This window comes from Strigops habroptila, chromosome 2 (genome assembly GCF_004027225.2).
Source record: "Strigops habroptila isolate Jane chromosome 2, bStrHab1.2.pri, whole genome shotgun sequence".
In the NCBI taxonomy this organism is placed as follows: Eukaryota; Metazoa; Chordata; class Aves; order Psittaciformes; family Psittacidae; genus Strigops; species Strigops habroptila.
The window spans coordinates 103217235-103241820 of record NC_044278.2 but is presented as its reverse complement, the minus strand read 5'-3'; the positions used below and the strand labels follow the sequence as shown (position 1 = coordinate 103241820).

At 39.1% G+C, this 24586-nt stretch overlaps 1 protein-coding gene across 2 annotated transcripts in view; it reads right to left on the bottom strand.

Annotated features, from left to right (window-relative positions):
- Positions 1-24586, bottom strand: part of ATP8A2 (ATPase phospholipid transporting 8A2) — a 328378-nt gene that overhangs the window by 193573 nt on the left and 110219 nt on the right. For both annotated transcript variants that reach the window (XM_030477755.1, XM_030477756.1), the window contains exon 25: positions 8754-8926. In XM_030477755.1, the coding sequence (XP_030333615.1) occupies positions 8754-8926 (173 nt within the window). The remainder of the gene's footprint in view (positions 1-8753; positions 8927-24586) is intronic.

Here is a 24586-nt window from a genome sequence, read left to right as displayed (position 1 = left end):
AGAAGGTTAAAACCAAGACTCACCAATAATTAGAGTTGGGTTTCACAAGCAAGACTTTGCTGTAGTTCCTGTGTTAAGACCTGGCAACCTTTAGCTATGACACGGACACCCACAGAACAGCTTTGAATAGGAAGTGAAGAATATTATATTCTATAGAGAAGGCAGGGGGAATTTCAATGAGAAAAAAGTAATTGTTCAAGTTGGAACTTGACCAGAATAGAGGGGTTAACACACTAACACTTGTGGAAAGAAAAATATACCAGTAATATGAATTTCTCATGGAACAGAAAGTATTCCAAACCACAGTTTTATCTTTCTTCTAAAACAGCATAGGTTCCAGCAGCATAGTGTTTTCTCATGTGCAGTGTCTATGGAATGTTTATTTTCCAATTTGGGAAGTGTAGCATTGAATATAGCATTTCTGCCTGCTCCTGCTCAGAAACTGAAAAGACTGGTAGCAATTTGGAAAAGGTACTGTAGTACAGTGAAGAAACTGATACCATTTGGAACTGTTTGTGAGAGCTATCACACCACTGCTCAAGACAGAAATTTCACTTGCATTTTATGAAATACATCAAGTGAAACACTAAGATTTTGGTCACCTAAATACTGGGCTCACAATGCAAAAAGGCAAGAACTGAACTTCAGAAATAGCAGCTAGGGTAAACAGTACCTGGAGAAGAAACTTACTAGTTTCTAATCAGGACATACAGTATTTTTCCTACAAAACTGTTTCCAAAGAAAAACATAAAATACAGCTTTTAGCTGTATTTATGCCTTTCCGCCAACTCTTTCCGAATACATGCTGGTAAGTGAATTTGCTAGTAGGAATAATTACAGAAATAAGGCAGTCAGGTGAATGTAGCAGAAGATTTAAGGAACAAATCTTTAATTCATAATGACAGTTATGGGCATGAGAAGTCACTCAATTTCTCATCCAATATAAAAACAAATCCAAGACTAAACCAATTACCTGATCTGAAGCACACAAGTTTCAAAACATCAAATTAACTATTTTCCATTAATAATTTAAAAAAAGCAAACTTTTTGCCAAATTGTGAATAACAATGGGAACTGGAATAGCAATTCAACTTACAGATGACTTTGTCTGAATTCCTTCCTCATCTCAAATACACAAGAAAAGTAATTCTAAGCATAGTCATGGTCATAGTAAGGAGATAAAGTTAAGCAAAATCAATGTTTTGGCCACATAGCGGGAATCATTTAAGTTCAGACAGTTAGGCAATTGAATAATTCCCTAGGGGAAAGAGAGTGAAACATGCTTCACCTCTGTCATTTAAAAACCTAACAATACTAGTAAACCAGTATCCTTAAGCACTTTTCTAGTGTAAAAAAAAAAAATAATCCTTGGAGAGTGAACAAGTGATTCACAGATGCCTTTGACTTGATAAGCATGTATTCCCTTGCAAGAGGACTACCCAGAGACTGGGATTTTTACCTTCGTTTATGCACTTAATTGATACAGCAACCTTTTAGAGAATCATTAATGTACTTAGGATTAGAGTCAAGTCCTTGCTTTTTGGATTCTCAGTTGACCAGACAAAGGACTGGAATTAACAATAATTTTCCCCTTTAAACCCTAGCTATGTATTTGAATAATCTGAACTATGAGAGCGAGGCTTGGGAACTATCATAGCTCAGGACACTCCTTAACAAGAACAGAAGCCAGAGCATTCAGCAGAAACTCACTGCCATTCAAAGAACAAGATAATTACCAATCACTTACAAGACCAGCCTTCCCTAAAGTGTGCCCATATTGGCTGTCCAACACAAAATTGGTGGCATTTTGCAAGTTTACTTAGTTCTTGCAAAGCAGCCAATAGCTTCTAAGAAAAGTAATCCAAGATCTAAGTAAGTCCCAAGATAGCTTTACACATACCTACATACACACTGGACAGTTTAGGCAATCATTTCTAATCATCTGTGAGTATTCTTTATTCAAGTGTGCAGAGAGCACATCATGCTGCAAACCCAAACCTTCCTCCCACTTCAATTATCTACATACATTAAAGCTGCCAGAATGATTCTTCCCTTATGGTTTTCAAAGTCATGAGATGAATATTGCTGTCATGAGTTGTCAGAAATAGAACAGGAGAATGAGCATTGATAATTTAGTAGGTGACAGATGAGGGAAAACATAAGATGTACATACAGGAAGATGTAACAGCCATAATTTTCTTTGGGACCAATTAATGTTAGAATTGGTTTGCATACTCTTAAACAGAATCGTGCTGCAATTTTCTGTCACAAGATTCAGGATCTTTTCTAATGAAAGCCAACAAGACTGTATTTTGATTTAATAAATACATTCTCAACCACAGCACACTTTGTCAAATACTAACACCAGCAACAATCTGAGACTTAGAGGCACAAATATTTAAGAGGTATTCCAGATGTTCATTTTGTGAGCTATATTATTAATGTCTCCTCCAAATGATGATGGAAGACCAGAAGCATCCAAGCTATGGCCTTACAACTCAGAGTACAGAGACAACTTTTCTCATCTCATTTCTCTTCTCATTACCCAGCTGACAAAGTGACACAAACAATTAGCAACAGATACTCTTCACAGGCTGCTTTTTTCCTTCTCTTCTTCCACCTTCTGCTTTCAGTTCATTAAATCTCTTCCTTTTCAACACTAGGGCAGACACACTCTAGTCAATGGGTATGTTCATTCCAGAACACTTAGTGTGTGTTCTCAGAGCAATGTTTGTGGGCTCATGTTCTCACCCTATCCACTCTGCATACTATTTGAAATAGCAATACAAGTGGGAAAATAGCCAGGGGGAGTGATATTTTTGGTGAGTTGTTCAAAGAACATGCATTTTCTGAACTTTACTTCTTTCCTTAGTTCCCAACCATTATCACTGCATCTCCACTACTGCTCAAAGCACTGAAAGCAGCAGTTTGTGCCACTATCACCTAACAAAGTTAGTTGGTGAGGCTGGGCAGAAGTCCTGCAGTCAATGCTCAGACACTGAGCAACAACTGCACACCTTTCCTACCTAAAAGCTAGCAAAATGATGCTGATGCAGTAGCCATGAAATAGCAAGTGTCCCTGTGACAGCCCATAGAAATCACTGTTGCTGAATTTTCTCAATTTCTGTTCATGCTGCATGCCAGGACATCCCATAGAAGCAGGGCAGAAAAGGTGACACTGTACAGCAATTGAGACATTTTTCTTTGTGTTCCTGCTACCTGAACGTTGTCATGAGCCAAAACCCAGCAAGAAGATAAAACCTCAGGAAAAATAAAGAGCTCAAAACAGACACTGTGATATATTTTACTAATAGAGCAGGCTGCATGCTGATGAAGTTGTAGTTTCATTGAAACCCCCATGGCTACACTGGTTTCCACAAGCACAACAGCAGCAGCAGATGAATACTGCATCAAAAAACCCCACACATAATGAAGGGGAGGAGGTGTTGTAATAGAGATCGTCTCATGCAAGAAATGTAGGAAAAAAGAGGCTGATCAAAACTTCATTGCCTTTAAGCACAACATGTTATCAGATCCAGTGAAGCATCAGCATCTTTTCGGAGGGACAGGATAGAGCCACAGAATTTCACTGTACAAGTAACTCTTCACAACCTGCTATCAAATAGCTAAATAGTGAGCATCAACTCATTATGCACTTGGTTGAAAAGGACTGCAGGTCTAAGTATAAAAGCTCAGTTTAACATTCTTGTTCTGAAGATAAATGTGTCAAAAAGAGTAATGCTCCACTAAAACAACATCCCAACACCATCACCTCCAGCAGTATTGCAGAAACGGCCAGTAATACAACCAAAACAACAAAACACCACCCGGAGGCAGCCCAATGAAGGATGTGGTCCCAGCCTCATGCCACACATCTCTCTGGAGATGTTCGTTTCGTTGTGCTTACATCTGTGAGAGAAATTAAGGGAAGGACTACTTCTGCTGTCCAACAATCAAATAGTACTGAAGAACTTAGAAACTTCTTGGAATTATTTGATCTATAAAATGCCAATGAACAGCTTCTTCCTGATGCAAATCTTGTTAATAAGGTATTAAACCCAAAGGCAGAGTCACTGTCACCTGCAGAAAAGTTTTATTCAACAACATTTCCAAAGTGTATTGTGTCATAGAAAAGTATTTCTGAAACACCGCATATTTCAATACAAGTATTTAAATTCAAGATAGGCTCTTCAGTAGAGAATTAAATATGCTGCTGTAACATGCCAGTTACATGCTTCTCTGCTACTTTTATATTCAAAGCAAAACACGGCAATCTGCTGTACAAACTAGCTTTCTAAAAAGGTATAAGCACTAGATGAATGATAAAAGTCCACTGTGTTATTAGAAAATATAATCTCACTTCTACCCAAGCCTTAAGATTTTGCTGCTCTCACAAAGCATCAATAAAAACAGGTCTTTCAAAGGAACATGTGAAAACCAGAGACAGGCAATCAACAGCTCAGATCTCAAATGAAGTCATGAGTTCAACTGCATTCCAAACATTTATGTCCCCTGAAAAGTAAGATTTGCTTGCTCTTGACATACTGACATCTCAGTCAGTGTGAGGCATGAGAATAAGGTCTGTCAGTCTCTGGAAAAAAAGAATTTAACGAACAAGGCTTTTTTCTTAAAGAACTGTTTGATTTTGCAAGCTTCCCCAAGTCTCCTGAGGCATGTATGTTTCTCCACTGCACCAGTGGCCTGTTAAAGACACCGTAACAGTGGAAGACCTAACCTCAACAGAAGATACAATCTTTCCATCTTAATGCAAAATGGGGCCAAGTTTACTATAGTTTCATTTTAAGAGATTACCCCTGAGAATCAAGTTCAACTACAGTTTATGCCTAAAGCCCAGAAAATGAATTTATGGTATATCTTAAGTATATAAAAAAATTTGAATGGCAAATGCAGCTGAAACTCCCAGAGATTAAAATGTTGCAGTAAATTTATGAAATATAAAGTCCCACAAATTTATGCTGTGGTGAGAAGAGCAACACAACTCCTCCTAGATGTGGTTAAACATCACACCACTAAGCCAACGACCCAAATCCCCCTCCCAATTGACATTTTTGTTTGAAGACTAACTCTTTAATTTGAAATTTCCTCTTGCTATGCCAATTACATTTTAAAGCCTTTTTCCTGTGAAGTTTAAGTGCACTGTCTTATTTGACACACAAAGTACTATTAAAAACAACCCAGAGTAGAAAAAAAAAAAAAAAAAAATGTTTTTCTTTCTTCAGTATCAAGCACCTGGCAAGTGAAAGGAAGGTTCCTGCAAAGCCTTAAAGGTTATTAAAGGCATTCCTCTTTTTCCCTGGGGATTTAAAACTCAGTTATTTTTATTCCTCTTTTTAAGCCTATGAAATTACATCATCTTTTCCCCTTTGATTTACACTTTACGGTATTTTTTCCACATTGTTCCTCAATTTGCTAATGCACTAATAATTAAAACTGCTGTTGGCTTGGTCGTGAAATAACAAGAGAGGAAGTGTCCAGTATTACACGTCTGTGCAAAACAGGACCATTCATTATCTTCAGTTAATTACATATATTATTGTAGTAAAATTTTAATAATTTGCCAGTTATTGTTTGTTTCAGCTTCACAGGTCTTTGACATAGTTCATCAAGTCTTGGAGAAATTAACTAACTGCCTTGGAAGCACTGTGATAGAGCTTTGAAAGCAAGAGCTTTTTATTTACTTAATATTTGTTAACTTCCCCACAAATACAACAGCATAAGTCCATAACATAGGGTCAGTTTCCTTCCTGGCACTTGGTGCTCTAAGCCCAAGATAACTGCACAAAGGAGAGAACACCAACCTGCTTACTGGCCCTGCATCAGGTCTGTTCCATTCAAGAGAAGATGGCTGCAATTGTGTGAGCTCCCTCTTGTAAAATCCTTCCTCACTCCCATGAAATAGCTGTACAACTGAGACCCTACCTCCACAACCTTGTGCCCTCTCCCTCTCCAGTAAAATAGTGGGGTGGTTGTGTTCAGACAGACATTCACGTGTTTTAATTTGTCTGTTTCACCTTGTCTTGTCACTGAACCTTACAGAAAAGAGCCTATTACACTATCACTCCTATTACACATTTATACAAATTGATAAAAATCCCTCTGAACCTTCTCTTCTTTAGGCTGAACACTCCCAGCTCTCTCAGCCTCCCCTTGTATGAATGACACTCTAGTCCCTTAATGATTTTCCTGGCCCTGCACTGGACTCTCTCCATTAAACCTAGTTCTATCTTATACTGAGGATCCCAGCATTGGATACAGCACTCCATATGTGACCTCACCAGTGCTGAGTGGAGAAGCAGGATTACCTTCCCTGACCTGCTGGCAATGCTCTTCACACCGCAATCCAGGATACTGTTGGCCTTTTCGTTGTCAGGAGACCCTTCTGTCTGGTTCAGAAAGGACCCCGTTGCTTTCTAAATGTCTTCTCAGAGGGGAGTCTGGGTGTGTCTGGATCCATTCCTAGTCCCAGACTTAAGTCAGTGGTTTATGTCTAAAGGATTATATAAGTGGCATTCAATCTTTTAGATCACTTAGCTAAGATTCCAAAGTTTAGCATGCTATTAATCACTTGCTAACAACCTGCTGCGGCAAGCAATCTCTGAACCTCCAGGAGTAACCTTGACAGGTGTCTATACTCAAGGGGACATCCTGCTGTGCAGTACCTTGCTGTGCATGAGAGCTAAACTGGCCTTGGGCTGTCCACTTAGTCATATTTGCATACCAGCATCCAGGTCACTATTCCAGACAGCCCTTGGCTACCATGTTGACCTCCATCCCCCAAAGTCCAGAGTAAGCTGGATGCAGCGATCACAATTCCCAGTGGTGCTACGGCTTATGGATGAGTGTGGGGTGCCTGCACACTGCCACACTAAGCATGCTGGAAAGCAGCTTGGTTAGTAGTGTCTTTCCTGCTCCTGTGGAGGAGGAAGCAAGTCCTTCATTAAGATTAAATGCCACCGAATTAGGCAATTTCCTCTGCTGCAGTCAGTCCTGACTCCAATCTCTTTTTTAAAATGAGGAAAGATCATGAGAAAACATTATGTCTGATTATAGCAGGCACTGATGAGAAGCAGTGATAAGGATGTGGTCATTTGTAAGCAGTTGGAATTGGGTAGCAAGAAGTTCATGACTGTTAATTCAGCTCTAGTGATGGACTCTAGTGATGAATCTAAGTTGTCTTGACTCATCAGTTATCTATGCTATGCAAGAAGGTGTGTAACAGTGCAACCTACCTGTTTTAAATGTTAAACTACCACTTGCTTTACTAGGTCACAGCAGAATTTGGTGCTGTTTGTGGATTTAACCATACACAGACATGGTCCTATGCCATGAATGCTTCTGAAGGAAGGAAATAAGAGACCCCAAGAAAATGAAGAACAAAAGCTGGCCTGCTTTACTTGCTGTATAGCAGGAACACTGCATCATTTTGAACCTAAAGATTATGCAGCTTTGAGGACTGTGTGTTTGTGCTCATTGCTGATATTTGGGGAGAACTGTGACCTAGACAGGATTGCTGGTTTCAGCAGACAGGAAATGTTATCTGCACTAGAAGCAAGACTTGCTTTGTGGGGTATGACTGTATGAAGACCTTGTACTACTGTTTTACATTCGTATTTACCTTTCTTTTATATATATATACACACACACATATATATATACACACACACACATGCACATTAGCATAGAAATATTGCATGGCAAAAGCAATTGCAATCCACGCACCTGAAGCAGTTGAACCCCTTAGCTTTTTCTGTCTCTGACTAGTTTCTTTCCATCTGTTGGGACTCTTGGACTTAGTACTACAGGGAACAGTACTGGGGCTAGTGCTGGTCAGTATCTTCATTAATGACCCAATGATTAGATGGAGTATGCCCTCAGCAAGTTTACAGATGATACAAAACTGGGAAGAATGGCTGATATACCAGATAGTTGTGCTGCCATTCTGAGGGACCTTGACAGGCTGAAGAACTGAGCAGAGCGAAATCTCACTAAGCTCAAGAAGGTGAAATGCAAAGCCCTGCACCTGAGGAGTTACAGGCCAGTGCACCAGTAAACACTGGGATTTGCCAGGATAGAAAACAGCTTTGTCCAGAAGAATCATGGGGTCCTGATGGACAAGCTGACCATGAGTCAGCAATCCACCCTGTCAGCAGGTTTTGCCTGACCGTGTCCCGTATGCAGTAAGTGCACCTTGCCAATGAATCTTCTCAAGCCACTGTCACACTCACCATTGTACTTTGTTATATAAGTATATTGTTGCTTCTCTTTAACAAGTGAAGCGCTTGACTCCATGCATGACACGAGACTGCTTCCAAGAGCTAGCAGAGTTCTGCCACCGGAAGGGAACATACAGCTGATTGAACACCCACTTTGAAGGTGCACAAGCTCTACTGCTGCACTGTAGAGCATCCTGTAGGTTGGAAAGAACTGAAATTTTAAGCTTCACTGGCCTGTTTGTCAGCCCTATGAACACTTTCACAGACCTGTCTGTGACACAAGAGGAACACCTCTCTACAGTCCTCCTTTACTCCTTCCAGCACAGCTTTACTTTGTAGTAGTTACACAGCAGAGAAATCACCACTGCAGCTTGCCTCCTCTTGAATATCACACTATTTCCCCTACTTCTAATTCCCTGTGAGCACTATAAGCATGAAAGGAAAGTTCACATACTAGATAGATTTTTTCCCAGCCTTCGTGCCCATTCTGTTATCAGAAAAAGTCCCACAATTTCTTACCTGCAACAAATTACCGCTTTACAGGAGAGTGCCAAGTCCAGAAAGCTCTGCCTGACTTCAAATGAAAGGGCATACTTCAGTGTGTGGCCATCAATAATCAGAGCAATATCATTTTCCTTGCCCAGTGACTCCCCCAAACTGGTACAATGTTGAGTCAGAGAGGCTCTTGTTGCCTGAAGAATAAACAGAAAGAAATAACGTTTCTTCTTAACATAAGAAAGCTGCATCCGAACCATAGCACAGCATCTCTGGACTGCATGATTGAGCACAGCATACACGCATCAAAACTACCACTGACACAAGCTAGTGTTTTAACAGGACCTTGTGCAGACAATTTGTGCCACAAATCAGCAAGAGCTGCATCTGCTTGCCTAGGAACACATGCCTTGTTTCAGCACAGATTTTGGCATCTCCACTACACACACCTGCATGACATCTGTGCCCACAGTAGTCATGATACATCCTTTTCAACTGCAGGGCAGGTATAATCTAATGCCTTTCATGGCTTTTGACACCACTCAAAGTATTATTATTTATTCAAACAGTGTTCCCTACCCTAAAAACATTTTCACTAAAAGCTGCTACTGGGAAAAAAAATAATAAATAAATCAAATGTTTATGTTCCACTGTCATCCCAAATATTTCAACCTTTCTACTGCAGTGAAACTCACACTTAAAGCAGTCTGTTCCATTCCCGTGCAGGTTAGTTTAACCATCAGTCCCAGCTGAGTTAACCACTGCTAAATGGTTCAAGAAGTTGGTCATGATCTGAAGTGTACATGCACTTTTTGACAGAGAAAGTCTTGACACACAGGACATAGGATGGCAGAACATGAAAAGCAAAGACTTCAGAGCTAGTCAAACTTTGCTTTTAAGTGACAAATGATCATTAAGTGCTGGATTATATATTTTTTCCAGTTTCCCCCTTTGTTCAAAAAACAGTATCTGTGGCAAAAATAACTGATTTCTGGTTTTAGTAAATCCTCACCCAGTTTCCACTCTAGTGTTCTCTTTGCTCTTAAACAAAAGAGAAAATGTACTCCTGTCGATCTTCACTGTGCAACCTCAAATAATTGTGCTAATGTGCTGAACTGAGTGTTCTATCCAACCATGGTCTGCTTATTGACACTTAAAGGTACTTATTTTGTGATCTGTCTGTGCTGGTCTATGGAAAATATATATTGTTTTCTCTATATGTAAAAAGAAAAAACCCTCACCAAAACAGTTATAACTCAAACAAAAATGTGATATTTATACCTCAATGCAACCCATTCGTCGTTTGATAGATCCAGATTTCACCAGAGGATTGAAAAGCCACAAACTGTTGCCAAGTGCTGCATTTCCTATTTGCACCTTCCTGGACCTGCTGGTCCTGGGGAACAGATAACCCCAGAGAAGACCAACAGTGATCTGGATTTTTCTCTTTACATTCAATTGAGAACAGGAGTTGAGGGTTTTGCCCATGGTTGAGCAAGCCACCAAAGATGTATAGAAACTTACACAAATGAACCCCCCTATAAAGATGGCAAAAGAACTACTTAAAGTTGCATCTCTTTCCCAAAGACATCTGAGCCAAAAAGCTCCAGTGCCATACCACACTACTAAAATAGCAGGAAATAAGTTTATATTCCTAAAATGCTTCCTTCAGAAATCTCTCCAGCATCCATCCATATAGGGAAGAGATGGGAAAAAACACAACACAAAGAGCTTCCTAGTATTATGTCTTAATTTCTTGATCTAAGCTGTCACAAGGTGTTTCTGTGCCCTTTAAAGAACAGAAGTGTCACACCAAGGTGAGTCTTTTCCTGCAAATGGGAAACTCAGAGGAGTTTCTCACTTTTTTCCACCCTCACTCCTCATTCCTGGTGCAGTGTTTTATCCTTTCTTAAACACACTTTCCCAGCAGGGCTATGATCTTGGCTGAGGGGCTCACCTGTGCCCTGCAGAACTCTATGTCTGGCACGGAGCAGCCCTGGCCTCTCCTCACCAAGGCCCCTGCAACCCCCAACACATTGCCATGGACACCCAACCATATGGGCACCACTACAGTGCTCTGAGAAGCTGAGGTAAATCAATTCAGCATATCAAGCTACTCTCCAGGACAAAGAACCATAAGCAGTGCTTACAGCTTACAGTAGAAGACCTATCCCACTGCACACACAAATACCCCTTTTCTTTTTCTTATTACTACACTTCACAAAGACCACACTAACCCAAGTTATCTCACACTTGCTAAGGGCCAAGCACCAATGTGATTACAGCTGCTCAGATGTTATACAGCCTGTTGGTGCTTCCCAGCCTCCCAACAACCACGGTCCCATGAGCCACCACCATGGCTCTGGCATTTCACGCTGCAGCCCTCAGGAGGGTTGGATTCTGCATACCACAACATTGTCCTCTATTCCCCTCACTTTCCCCCACTCCAATTTTGGTGGCAAAGTTTTAAGAAGCTTGTAACAGTAATATTCCCCCTGGCTAGAGGTATCCTGATCAAACCATCACAACCGCAGCCAGTCCAAAATTCACTTCCACCACAGTAAACAGAAGGATCATCCCAAATATTTTGGACTTCAACTATTCCAATAATGTTTTACTGAAATAATCAGCAACAGAAATGCTTCCCTTTCTGCTGGTTTGAATTTTTTTTACAAATATTTCTACTACAGGATTACATCCATGATGTTTAAATGCCCATATTCATAAGATCACAATACAGGATTTTTTCCTTTATCTTTTTATTTCTAGCTCAAATAAGAATAATTTTATTTCATAAAAAACCCACTAGCTTCTCAAATTAAATAATTACTTAATTTTTAAAATATCTTCCATGCATAATAGTGAGTGAACTTGACTTCTGTCAAGACAGCCAGCCACCAAAGTACCCCAAGCAGCAAGAGTGAGTGTACAGTGGAGGTTAGAGGCTACAGATGTTTGCTTGCCATGAATCATGATTCTCATACAAAACTTGATAAACATCAAGTATCACAAAACTACTAAACATGGCAGCACTTTCAGCCATCTGCAGCGTGAAGTTCTGAAGTTTGCCTAGACCAGTTTTACACAAAGCCATTAAAACAAAAGCCAAAAGTAGCTGCACTCCATCAAACCAGACCACATTCATAGTCAAAAGCAACTGGGGGGAATGAGTGCAAGAACACAGCAAGCATATACCAGCAGTCTCAGAAGAACCTCTAGGCCCCTATGGCTGGCATCAGGGACCTCCTGATCCAACAGCAGGGTCTGTTAAGGTAGAGCCCTCGATCTTCAGTTACCATCAGCAGCTGTGGGAAAGGGATCAGAATGCTACCAAGGGGAGAAGGGTAACCTCTCCTCTGGAGTAAAGCAGGATGCAGAACAGCATGTAGGCAAAGAGGAAACTCCAAGAAACATTGGAGATGAAATGAATTTTGGCTGGTGAAGAAGTTGAGGACATGACAGCAGTCAAGACAGAATTATAAGCAGAAGAGGAGGATCAGGTAGCCAGAATGACTTTCACACAGAGGGGAGAAAAAAGAAGGGGAAGCTGCTTTGCAATTTATTTTCTCTCACCCCACTCAACAGTTTGGTAGTCAAAACCAACTCACTCTGATTCACTAAGAAACTAGCCCCAAACTGGAGGCAAATTTACAGATTAAGTTAACGAGTGTGACAGAGCACACAATTAAGCCATTTCAGACACAGATTACATTTCATACTTTCTTCATTACAAGAATGACTGCATCATTCCCTGCTTCCCTGTTAAGCTGTGAGGGATTAGATTTATGACTTCATGCAAAGCTTTACTTACACTGCACCTGAAAAGTTAACACAAAGTAGATGACTCTGCTTAAACCATTATAGACTGGTGCCAGGAAAACAAAAGCATGTCTTGGAGGAAGAAAGGTGTTTTATCTAGTTCAACAGTACTATGCAGCCACATTTGCAGAAGTCCCAAGGTTGGTATAAGGGATATATAGTTTGGGTAATGTCATCAAAAATTTCAACCCAAGAACCCTTGCCCCTGCAATCTTGGAGTAAGTGTATTTTTATTTTTCTTTACTGCTTCCTCTCAGTCTTGCTCAAACATTTTTCTTTCTCTCAAATGCAAAATTATCGCCTGTCCTCCAGAATCTAATCCCAAGATGAAAAGCTTCTCTGACTATGTGAAACCAAGGGGGACAATCCCTGCCTTTATTCCCTGTCTACCCCTTCTGGCACTTCAGCAGAAATGGCAACAGAAGACTTAAAAAAGGAGATGTTTCTCATCAGATGACATTACTAGTTTCTCCATAGTTCATCATCATAGCTGTGCACAAGCTTCAACCAATTCTGGTCACTGAATTTACTCATCTTACATACAAGACGTCACAGAATTAGTAACAGGGTTAATAACCCAAAAAGCTAGAAATCAAGATTTATAAATCAGGCACCTTATTTAAACAGCATTTTGTAAAGCTCAATATACTTGTCCATATGCATATCTAACTTAGAACCTAATATCTTATACAGTAAGAGAGCTCAATTTTTTTCTTCCAACTATTTACAAATGCTGTGTTTCAAAAAAGAAAACAAACTACTACTCCTGTAGGCCAGTGCAACTAAACAAAAAACTATGCCTAAATCTCACTGGGTATATAATAAAGACTTCCTAAGTAAGCAGAGGAACAAACATTTGGAAACCATGGGGAACTACACCCTTCTGTGGGCAACTCATTACTGATAACCAGAGTAGAAATCTCTACTTTGATACCTAGCTTTTACTCTGTGTTTGACATCAAGAGGTAAGTTTCTTCTTTCAATCACATCGAGCAAAAATAAATCAATCCTTTACTAGAACAAGTGTGATTGAGTGGAAATCAACAGTAGTCCTAAGAAAATATCTGGATAAACTCAGACCTATGGAATATCCCAGCCATTTTTACTGAGTACCCATCAAGAGTAAATGCAAAGTTTGTCAGGACTTCTGACAAAAGTGGAATATTACAGATGACAACATTACAAGCACTTTGCTTATCCATAATTAACTTGATTTTTCCTCCCTCAAGATATTTAGACACACAGAGCATCCAGTTGCTCTGGGGAAACCTGGAGAGGTGCCTGCTAATCAGACCTTATTTTAATGGCCTATCAGGTAAATTTCCACCAAATATTAAAAATACAGATACTGTTTTACTTGAAGGTCAGAAGGTGCATCAACTGAAAAGCCCATTGGTTTAGTAGCCCTGATTCAGTGGGCTATTCAAATAAACATGGACATTTCATTAACCAAGAAAGGACACGCACATGCTTAAGCTGTGTGTTGAATCAGAGCAACATTATCAGTTTAATTAGAACTTCACAAGGGTTTAAGAACTCATATAAGCCCAAGTGAATCAAAGCTTCAGAGCACAAACATGGGGGGGGGGGGGGGTTGGAAAAAAAATCAGTTAGATGCAAGAAGTCAACCAGAGATCAAACTGAGGATGCCAAGAAAATTAGGTGCTCATTCATTTTTATTCTTCCTCTGCACATTTTACATGGTTGGGGGAGTTGATTCTAAATATACAAATAATTCTGACTCACACAAATGCATTTAAGGGTTAATGTTACGGTCTCTATGCTTGAGTTAAATTCAAAAAGACATAGTGGTATATTCCATAATAAACCTACCCCATATGCTTTTCCTATTTGCTTTCCCATTTCCATTTGAAGAAGTCACATCCACAAATACAAACATTGAGCAGAGCACTTACTTGCATTACTGTCTTAAAATAAGCTTTCAGATTTTACTGTTCTGTGTGTGCAGCTTCCATCAGAATACTGAGTAACATTATTCAGACACTATTATAAATCTCTATAGCAAAATAGAATTTGTTGACAAGCAAAAAATAAAAGCATCCTGAAGCAGAGTTTGTGTGGTTTTCTCTTGACTGCACTCTCAGGATCTTTAACAAATCTTTTAATAGCATGTTTGTACATTCTCACTTTCTAAAACATCAGAAAAACACCCTGATATACTCAACTTAGTATTTAAATAATAAAACTAATAAACTTTGGGATTTCCCAGGCTATTATTTTGTAGTTTAACAGAGCAAAACCTAATAATTTTCACATGATGCTTAGAGTGAATGTGGAAGTCAATGCAATCAGAGCTCTGCTGACTTCACTGAAAACAAGAGTTAACTCCTCATTCTGTCATAAACCCATTAGAAACATTACTATACAGGCTATTACAAGACCGTAAGGGGCCTTTTTTTTGTGTGTGTGTATGTGCATATGCACACCTTTGGGTGATTTGGTTTGTTTGGTTTGAGTCTTTTGTTGTTGTTTTTCCAACAGCAGCACAACATAGACCCCATTCCCTCCCACAATAGCTTAGGAAGTTTGCATGCTACAGTAAGAATTGTTAGTGTGCGAGTCAATATGGTATCTAACACAGAACAAGAATGTCAGATACTTGCCAAGGAAAAAAAGTTAGTAGAACTTGCAAAAACTCTGGGTGCAAAAAAACTTCAGCGGGGTAACAGCCTTCTCTAAGGCCTTACAAGCCAATACTCAGAGAAGAACTGAACAATTATTATAAGATAGTGAACTCCAAATCTCCTCTTCCCTTTTCTCCCCTGCTGTTCCCTGGAAAAGTTCACAAAGTCACTGAGATGATAGCAGGCGAAAAATGAAGCCTCATTTGGGCAGCAATTACACCCATGTTTCATTCTAAGCAGAGTGATACATGGCACACAAGGCATAAGGTCTTGAAAGAAAACTAAAGGGCAAGTAACATCACACAGACAAGAGCAGCTCTTTAGCTGAAGAGCTACTCACCCCTGGATTTGTGACCTGAGACACACACACTCATTAAACCTAAATCAGTCTTGTGTTCTAGCCTTCTCGGGCATCTATATTTCATGCACCTTTCTTACGTGGCCTTTCCTCTATCTCAGAAGAGCCAAGATGTTCCTCACAGAACAAGCTCCTGCAGTAAAAGATGTTAAACTAACACTTACATTAGTTTAACTGTAAAAGAAGTCAACTGCATATACTACTTGTTGCTATATCCTAGATAACTATCTAGAAAGAAATAATCTAGAAAGTATTTCTAGTTACAGAAGTCTAAAGATTTTTCCAAGTTAATTTCTTCCACCATCCTGTAATTGATTTCCCAACTAAGTCTGTGAGCTGATGTTAGTTACATAATGTGCTAACTCATTCTTCTGAAGTACACTGAAGTGCCAGCTCAACCTATTTTACCAATCCAAGAATTTACTTTATGACTTCTATTGTTTCCTTCCTATATGTGGATAATGTGAACAATGTAACAATTCTTCTACTTTGCTGAAAAAAAGTGGTTTCAAGTTCAAAATATCAGCTATGCCCCCTATCTGCCCCGGCATTTAATGAAAAGTCCTCCAAGAAGGGCCTAAGAAAAGCAAGGACTTCAGTACATAACCCTATTCAAGATAACATTTGCCAGCCCTATTTCGTGGAAAATTTTCCACTGTATCTTAATTGCAACTTAGAAGCTTCACCACATGTTTGGTGAACTCTTTCACGTCAAACTCTCTAGTTGCTGTACCTGAGGGATCTGTAAGGACATCTGGCAGAAGCAAATTTACAAGAGAATAGGGATAATGAACATAAAGGCAAGACAAACTAATGTTTAAACCAAAGCTGGTGAAACATGATAGGAGTATTTAGCGCAACACTTGCTGGGCAGAAGAGTCGCTGAAGTACTTTCCACAATAAATAGCACATGTGCAAGTGCTACCCTTAAAAACTCTTTTGAAATCAAGGAAGAAGTATCACTATTTCCAGAAGAGATACTTGCTAATACAAATCTTCCAAGTCTTGCACCAAACTTGACTATGACAGCAAACAACTTCAGTTTCTGAAAGCAGACAGGAAACTTCCAAAGTCCTAGTTTTAAGCAAGGGTGCAAAGTACTTTGCTGTGAAGCCTAGTGAAGATAACTCTTTGTGCACATAAAGCCACCTGCAGAATTTGCTGGTCAGGTTCCTCTGCTCCCTCTTTTTTTGGTGACTTCCTATAACTGATCTAACAGCTGATTCTTTAACCGCTTCTGTGTACTTTCAGAGTTAGACTGTGTATACAAATACAAATTCAAACATAGCAGTGTTTGCTAGGCGAGATATGTCACCTGCTTACATAAAACTGATCCAAAAATCTATGGTTTATGGCCATTTAGAAATTCAAAACATTAGAACACCTGGAAATATCTAGTTATTAATATGAGGCCATGCATGGCGTAACACAATCAACTCTACAGTAACATGAACATTCTATTCAACTCACAAAAATTTTCAGACAAGCATTTGCATACTTTCTCAACAACAAGGATGTTTTTGAGAGCATCCACAATACTACCCTGGCTTTCCTATACCTTCAAACTTGTGTCAAAATGCCAAAAAAATAGAATTCGAACTTGACAGCAGCATGGACATCAGTCTGACCACCCAGCTACACAGTGCAACGGATGAGGCAGCACACATTGAATGGAGTAGACTGTATTCCTGTGCCATACTTGATTTCTTGCCTTTTGGGCTTTTCCACCACAGCATAACATTTAACTCACATTCAGCTTGTGACCGACCTACTCCTCTTCTGCTCCTCATCTTGTGTTCATGTGGTTGAGCACTCCTGCACAATAATATGATCTCACCTCTTTCCTTTTTTTTTTTCTATAGCTTCTTTTAGAAAAGGCAAGAATAAATGACTAGAAAAGCAGGAACGTGTGATCAGGTTCTGAGTCATGAGGGACTTTGAAGTGTCTCACAAGAGTGTATTTGAAGGAACAGTAATATTGGAACCTATGAGCTATGGGATTATGGCAGAAGAGCCAAGACAGATCAGACTAAAATGACTCCTAGAAAAGAAACTTATTTACCAAAATATCTCAATAATATGCAAAGAGTAAAACCATGCAGATCCATATGGAAACACATCACCTGTAAGGTGCTCATAAAGCCAAAAGTAGAAATATTAGCAGTAAGGTTGTTTGCTAACTCACCAAAAACAGCACTACGCAGAGATACATCTGAAAACTACACATTTCTAAACCCCAACTTTAAGAGTCCATTCCTTAGCTTCACAAGAATAGAATATAATGACACTCCCCAGATCCAAAGCCAAGATAACCTTTGAAAACTGAAGACTCCAACTGTAAGCGATTTGCATATCAAAAGAAATACTACTAGCATCTACCGTTTTAGGAAGCCTTGAATACTTTGAATACACAACTCTTTAAATTCAACCTGTACACACAAAACCACTCAGCAAATGAATCACAAGAGAATATCAGATCCTAGCTGCCTATCTTCAATTTACTCTTTCCCATAAGAGCAAAACGTAATGACAAAAAAATAAGGCTCATCAATAGCTATTGTTCAGTATTACTGCAGCACTCAACCTGTGCCACATGCTGATTTGAAGAGATACGTAAGAGCACGCACTGCATGAGGACTCCAATAACAGTTCACACTGATAAATGCTAACTTAATCTTGTAAGTCTCAATGAATTACTTGACTTCACCACTTCAAAGCAATTCTCCGAAGAAAGACTGAAAGGTGCAACAGTGTCCCATATTCCCTCTCTAATATAAAACAAGCATGACTTTGACAAACTTCAGCCTGAACTAGCTATAAGACATTCGATGCCAGATTCCTTTGACAGGAATGCCAAAATAGTTTAACATTCTCAGAGCCTGGTGAAAACAGGACTATGTATGAAAAATAGCTGGGAAATAGTCTAGTATTAAACTGTTTCTGCAGGTACCAGAGGAAACCTACATTTTCAAAATCATTCCCAACAAAATTCCTCACAAAGCTTCTGGAAGCTTCAATTTAACTCTGAGTAGTATGAGTGGATAATCTTCTAAAAGATTATGTTCATCATCTACTTTCCCACAAAAGTCAGTAGAAGTTAATCAAGCAATATCTACATTTCTCTTACAAAAATATTTAATAAGCTCAGATATCACAATTGCACACAAACAACCCCAGCAATATGCCATCTGTGATCTCCTACCATGCCAAGAAAAACATCATATGGAGGACCCAAGATATTACATGGCCTCATTCAGATAATTTTCATAGCTTTGAATCTAACTTCAACCTGAAATACTTTCACAGTAAGCCAAGTAATCAAAAACCTCTCTATGCAAAGTCCTTAACCTGCATAGCAAGTCTCAGGTTATCACACATACAGACCAAACCTGCCCTCAAAAATTAGATAAACAGATCATATCAGTACTTCTATGTCTCCAGTGGCAGCTGAAAGTCCAGATGAATTGGACCATCAAAAGCTATAACAAGAGCTGTAGATAATTATTCAAGGATGTTTTCAGTTCTGTAACAGACTGATTATGCAGGAGCCAGGGAACTTGGTAAATATGGAAGAAAATACACCCCGAAGGAACCTCTGTCCTGTCAGCAGTACATTTATCTCCAAGCATGTTCCACATAGTTTAAGAAAAATGAAACGGATCTTTTACAAGCTTTGTCTGATCACAGACAAGTCATCTCCAAATACGTCAGTCAGATATACCATCTCAAATACATATCCTGTATCAAGCGTCGCCGGTAGTTCAAGATCACGGTAAACAGCACTGAACAGCTGACCACCTGAAAACATATGGTTAAGTGTTCAGGTCAAACTTATTGCAGAATGCCAGATGGCTGCATGCTAAACGTATAGCTCTTCATGAAGAAAAGTGGTGTCTTTATCAAGGAATATTTACCAAGTCCTCCTGCAACCCATGAGATGGGAGCTTAGGGGGAGAGGAGGAAAGGAGAAATATAAGGGAAGGAGGTTTTTTCCAAATGAAGAGGTAAAACCAATTTGTTCAAGATTTCACTAAAAATTTACCTTGTCTTGCAGATTAAGTATCACGGCAGCATGTGCTGCCAGAAGTGGTGCCCCTAGCATTTTAGCCTACTGAAATAAAACCTTCAATTGCCTGCATATTACATTTTCCTCAGATTAAAGAGGCACACACCGATTATGGAAGTGGCATCTTCAAAATGCCGATCTTTATTGTAAACCTTCACTAAAGGAATTATTTCTTAAAAAAAAAAAAAAAAAAAAAAAAAAAAAAAAAAAAAAAAAAAATCAATGAAAAGTGACAGAAGTCTCAACGTTCTCAGCCCAAAGAACTGACATCCTAAGTAGTCATCCAGAGCAACGTGGCTGCCAAAGGCACCATCTTGAAAGCCATGAGCCTTTTGCAACCTTTCTTTGAATTCTCAGAAGGCAAAGCCTGTGGCATAAGAAACAATTGCAGAAACTGCAATCAAAAGGACAATTCATCATCAAATGTTCCTTAAAGGCCATGAAAGGCAACACCACATTTGTTCAGTTTAACATTATTCTAAAGTATTTCTAACCTTAGCAAGAACCATACAAGAATCACAGAAAAATGCTTGTGTACCCCGGGAAGACCACGGATTTCAAATAGTATAGCTAATATCTGTTCTCATCACACTAAGAACAGGATTGGGCTTACTACACAATTTTCATTTACTCCAGAAATGCTCTACATTGTCCAATCTCTCCATTGCTCTCCATACATTTTAGATATTTGACCACAGAACAGTTTATGGTATACATAAGATAGTTTATATCCCATAGTACAGAAAAAGCAAGAAAGAAACACTTGTTCTGGACACTAACACATCTGTGTAATTATTAAAAGCAACTGTACTCTGCCAAGAGGAAGCAGCCTGTTAGTTTTGCTAGCAAGCTAGAATGTCTCAGTGTCTTTATACTTTGATATTTTAGCTTTATTAAATTTATTCAACAGAATAGGCTTTTTGTTTTATTTCTTTCTACTTTTGTCAAACAAGTCCCAGTTGCTTTTTCTTTCCAATATAACAGTCAAGCTGTTCTGGAGTGGGAACAAGCCCTTGTTTAGACCTTCAAGGAAATGAAGTTTCTGCTAAGCAATTTCCCAAAGATAAAAGCCAACTTTTAAGCAAACTGAGTAAATCTTCAGATGAAGAAGATACCACAACCTTCTGCTTTAGATCACGAAGATACAGGGTTCTGTTAGCATCTTAACCCCATGCTTCTGTGTTTCAAGTTGTGAGCACACTCAGATGCCCACAAACTGCTACGGAGAACTCAGCCTAGAAAATGACACTGCTGTGTGGACATACAAATCTGCCTTTAATTCGCTCCCAGAAAAAGTGGTATTTTCTCATTATATGCATGTAGGGTGCTTTAACGACCCAGATTTCAGCTAGATACCCTGGCTTTTTCATATGTGTGTAGGTGTGTATCTGTAAGTGTACATGAAAAAGAACAGTGTGATGTGTGTGCATATAATCACTATTATACCACCTTGGTTGATATGTACAAAGTCTAATCTCATTGAATCATGATATTTATACAGCTTTTCCTGAAAGGTACAAGGAAAGAACAGCCAGCAACATAGCCAAGACTATACTGAAAGAGTTTTATCATTGCTAGCAAGTAAGGAAACCATGTTTATTGATGTAGAAAAGACTGAATGCTAGCCGCAATGAAATATAGACTGGATGACAGAACATATCCTTCCTCCAAAGTAATGCTGTACCCAGGGAAATTGAGCAAATAAATGTAGTATTGAGCAAATAAATGTAGTATTGAGCAAATTGATTTGTACAAGACAGGATTACCTCAACCTGATTTTCTCATGCTACAGTATCTTTCCAGCACAGACACAAGCATATTCCAAAACAAGTGTTCACTATGAAAAAAATCATTTAGTATTTTTAACTCTATTACACCACTAGTCTTGAAAAGAAAAAAAAAAATTCAGTTTTACCTTTTCATATAAGGTAAAATCAATGTGTAAGACATCAAAATAAAGTTGGAAGGACAGATTTTTCCTCTCTAAAGACTAATAAAAAACCCTCTCAACTTCCACCCCAAAGCCCCCCTTGGAAAAAAAAAACTCACCACTATTAGCATCTGTGTAGTTAATAGCTCAGTTGCATGCTAGTGTAACTAACAGAGGCCATACCGCTGTCAGAGTTCATAGCCAAAGTTATTCCAGTACTTAAGTAAAAGGAAACTGCTTTGAGCATTAAGCCAAACAGCAAACTATAAACTCAAAGCTACTCAAGACAGTTCCACACATGCAACAAGCCAAGCTGTCATATTAGTCTTCCTTTCAAGTGCTTGTGTATTATCAAATCTGTTTCTCTAAGTGAAGCTGAGAAAGTTTCAGAGTGGCTGATTAGCACAGGCAAGCTCTGTAATAAAACTGGCCTTTAAAAAGCAGATTGCTTTTATCCCAAGTTGTTTTCTTAAAGCCCTGGTTTTGATTTAGACACAATACAGGTATTGAACAGAAATACGAGAGAACTTACAGTTCTTGAAATAGCCTTTGAGATTTTACTTCTACCTTTAAAGCATGACAAGCATCAGAAGTTACTTACGCTCCTTGGACTATATATTTCTCCTTTTCAACCATGGCTGACTAGGCAATAAAGCAACACAAAGGTGTTTTCAGAAGGATCTGATACAAACTGTACTCCCACGACCTTACCTCTTTCCCAACAGCCTCTTGAAATGGGGAACATGCACACTTGTTGGCTGTTCCCATCCAACTGGGATTGTTGTAAGGACTCCTGAGCTCATTTACAGTCCCAGAACATCACTTGGACTCATTAAAGAATTAGTTTGGGCTTCCTGCCATTCGGCAGCTGCCCAAGAGTAAGCAGGGTGCAACAAGCTATCCTGGGCACGTCATTCCTGGCCTCAGTCCCACACATGCCAACTCCAGACTTCTAATGAAACAGAGTCCAGCAAGCAGACAGCATTCTCCTGCCTCAACTGGAAAGATAACACTCAAGTCTGACAATGCTTGTGTTTAAGACAAAACAGTGCCCAAATTGCCCCACAAGGGCAGATGAAGGCTGAGGAACATCCTGAGCAAAGACAACACTAAGCATGTCCTGAAGGACAGGAGTCTGGGCCTGGGAAACACTGACTGTACTAGGAAGAAGTAGAGATAGGAAAGCTGCAACACCAAAGATGTGGGACACTGGATTTTCCTTCATACCCCAAAACTAAAAGTAAGAGCTCTATAGCTCAGCATTCAAGGACAAGACATTAACAGGACTAAGTTTACCTTGGATAGTTTTTTTAAACCCATGAATTAAAGATGCATACACTGGGGAAGAGAAACTATTGGATTAAACAAGCAAGATGCTAGGAAACATTCCTGCTACATCAGCAGAGATCTTTACTATCTGAACACTTGCTAGATCTATAGGCTCAAATAATTATCATTCAGTAACCTAAGCGAAGTGACGGGAGAGCTATCTAAACTACTTGCATTGGCAAAGCATGTAAAAAAAAATTATGAAACCTGAAGTTAACATTACTGTCAAATACCAGAAACCCAGATAGCTATATTCTTGTTCAGCTGATACAGGACCCATACCTAAACTACCTGCAAAGCATTAGATCATGAACTGAAAAAAAGCATGTCAAAATTATCCAACTGGCTTTATGCAAGCCACCCTGTTGATTCAACTTACTAGTTTTGCTCAAATGAGATTTGGTCACAATGCCAATTCTTCTGCTGTACTGCTTACAAAAATAGTACAACACAACAATAACATCAGGTGAATACCTTAAGATCATCCAGCTTCAGGACCGTTTGTCTGAGAAAATCTGAAGAGTATATTTTCTAATAGAGTTCTACCAAGATCAATTAATGCTCAATGCTATTGTAAATCCTCAAAATACCAAAAGAAATGCAAACCTTTTGTCTTGTAATTCAAGTATAGAAGATTAATGAGCAAGAAAGGGACAAAAATAGAAAACTCTGAAAAAGCAAATACAAGGAAGCTTTCTTGCAGCAATTGATTTTATGTCAACTGGCAGCACATGGGAGTAACAGCAAAGAGGACATGGCACAGATCTGAGTCCCCCCTTCTACCTCCTCCCAGCTGAAGTCAATAAATGCTTTAACTAGGGCAATGAATACTGGCAAGAATCAGAAATACCCAAAATAATGAAGTCTATCACAGCAATTTTTCAGACTATATGCAAGACCCCTGAAACTCACAGGGATGCAGAGCCCCTGTTTATCCTAAGATTCCAGGTTGTGCATTCCTCCCAAAGCTTATTGCATTATCTGACAAGATGACTATGTTCATCTACTAAAAAAAATTCTATACAAATGCACAATTTCAGATGGCAGCACTGTAAAGATTTTCAAAGCTCTAATTCTAGTGTAACGCACAGTTAAGGTAACAATATGCATAACTCTAAGAAAAAACATTTATTCTTATATCAAACAGGCTACCTTTCTGACTACATGAGTTGAAATCTGATCATGTGGGAATTGGGGATTTTGACACAGTGACTTTGGGCACTGAAATTAGTTAAAGCAGAACAGCACCTTTTGGAAGACACTGGCAGAGTTGAACAACAAAGACTCTACCTTTAAATAATACGTAGCAGTAATAATCCTGGTCTTGGCAAGTGGTCCTCATTGCTACAAATACATTTGTACTTTCCTGCTCTGAGCTTCCTTCAGGCCCTAGTTAACCTTTGCTCATAAAGCATGAGGTGTTCCAAAAATGCTTAATGGCAAAGAATACTGTATCCAGCCATTTGTACATGAGAACTCAAACTCAGGACTATTGAAACTGCATTTATGAGGCAGTAGGCATGGTCTTAAAACCACACTGCAAATTCTTCCAGCAGAATATATTTCTATTCAATGTCCTACTGGAATACAGATACACCTACCCCTCTCCATTTTAGTCCATGTTATTTAGCCTAACTAGTCCCTAAAATACAGTCTACTTTAGTCCAGATTAACACCAGCACACATGTAACAAACTTCCCTTCACTTAAA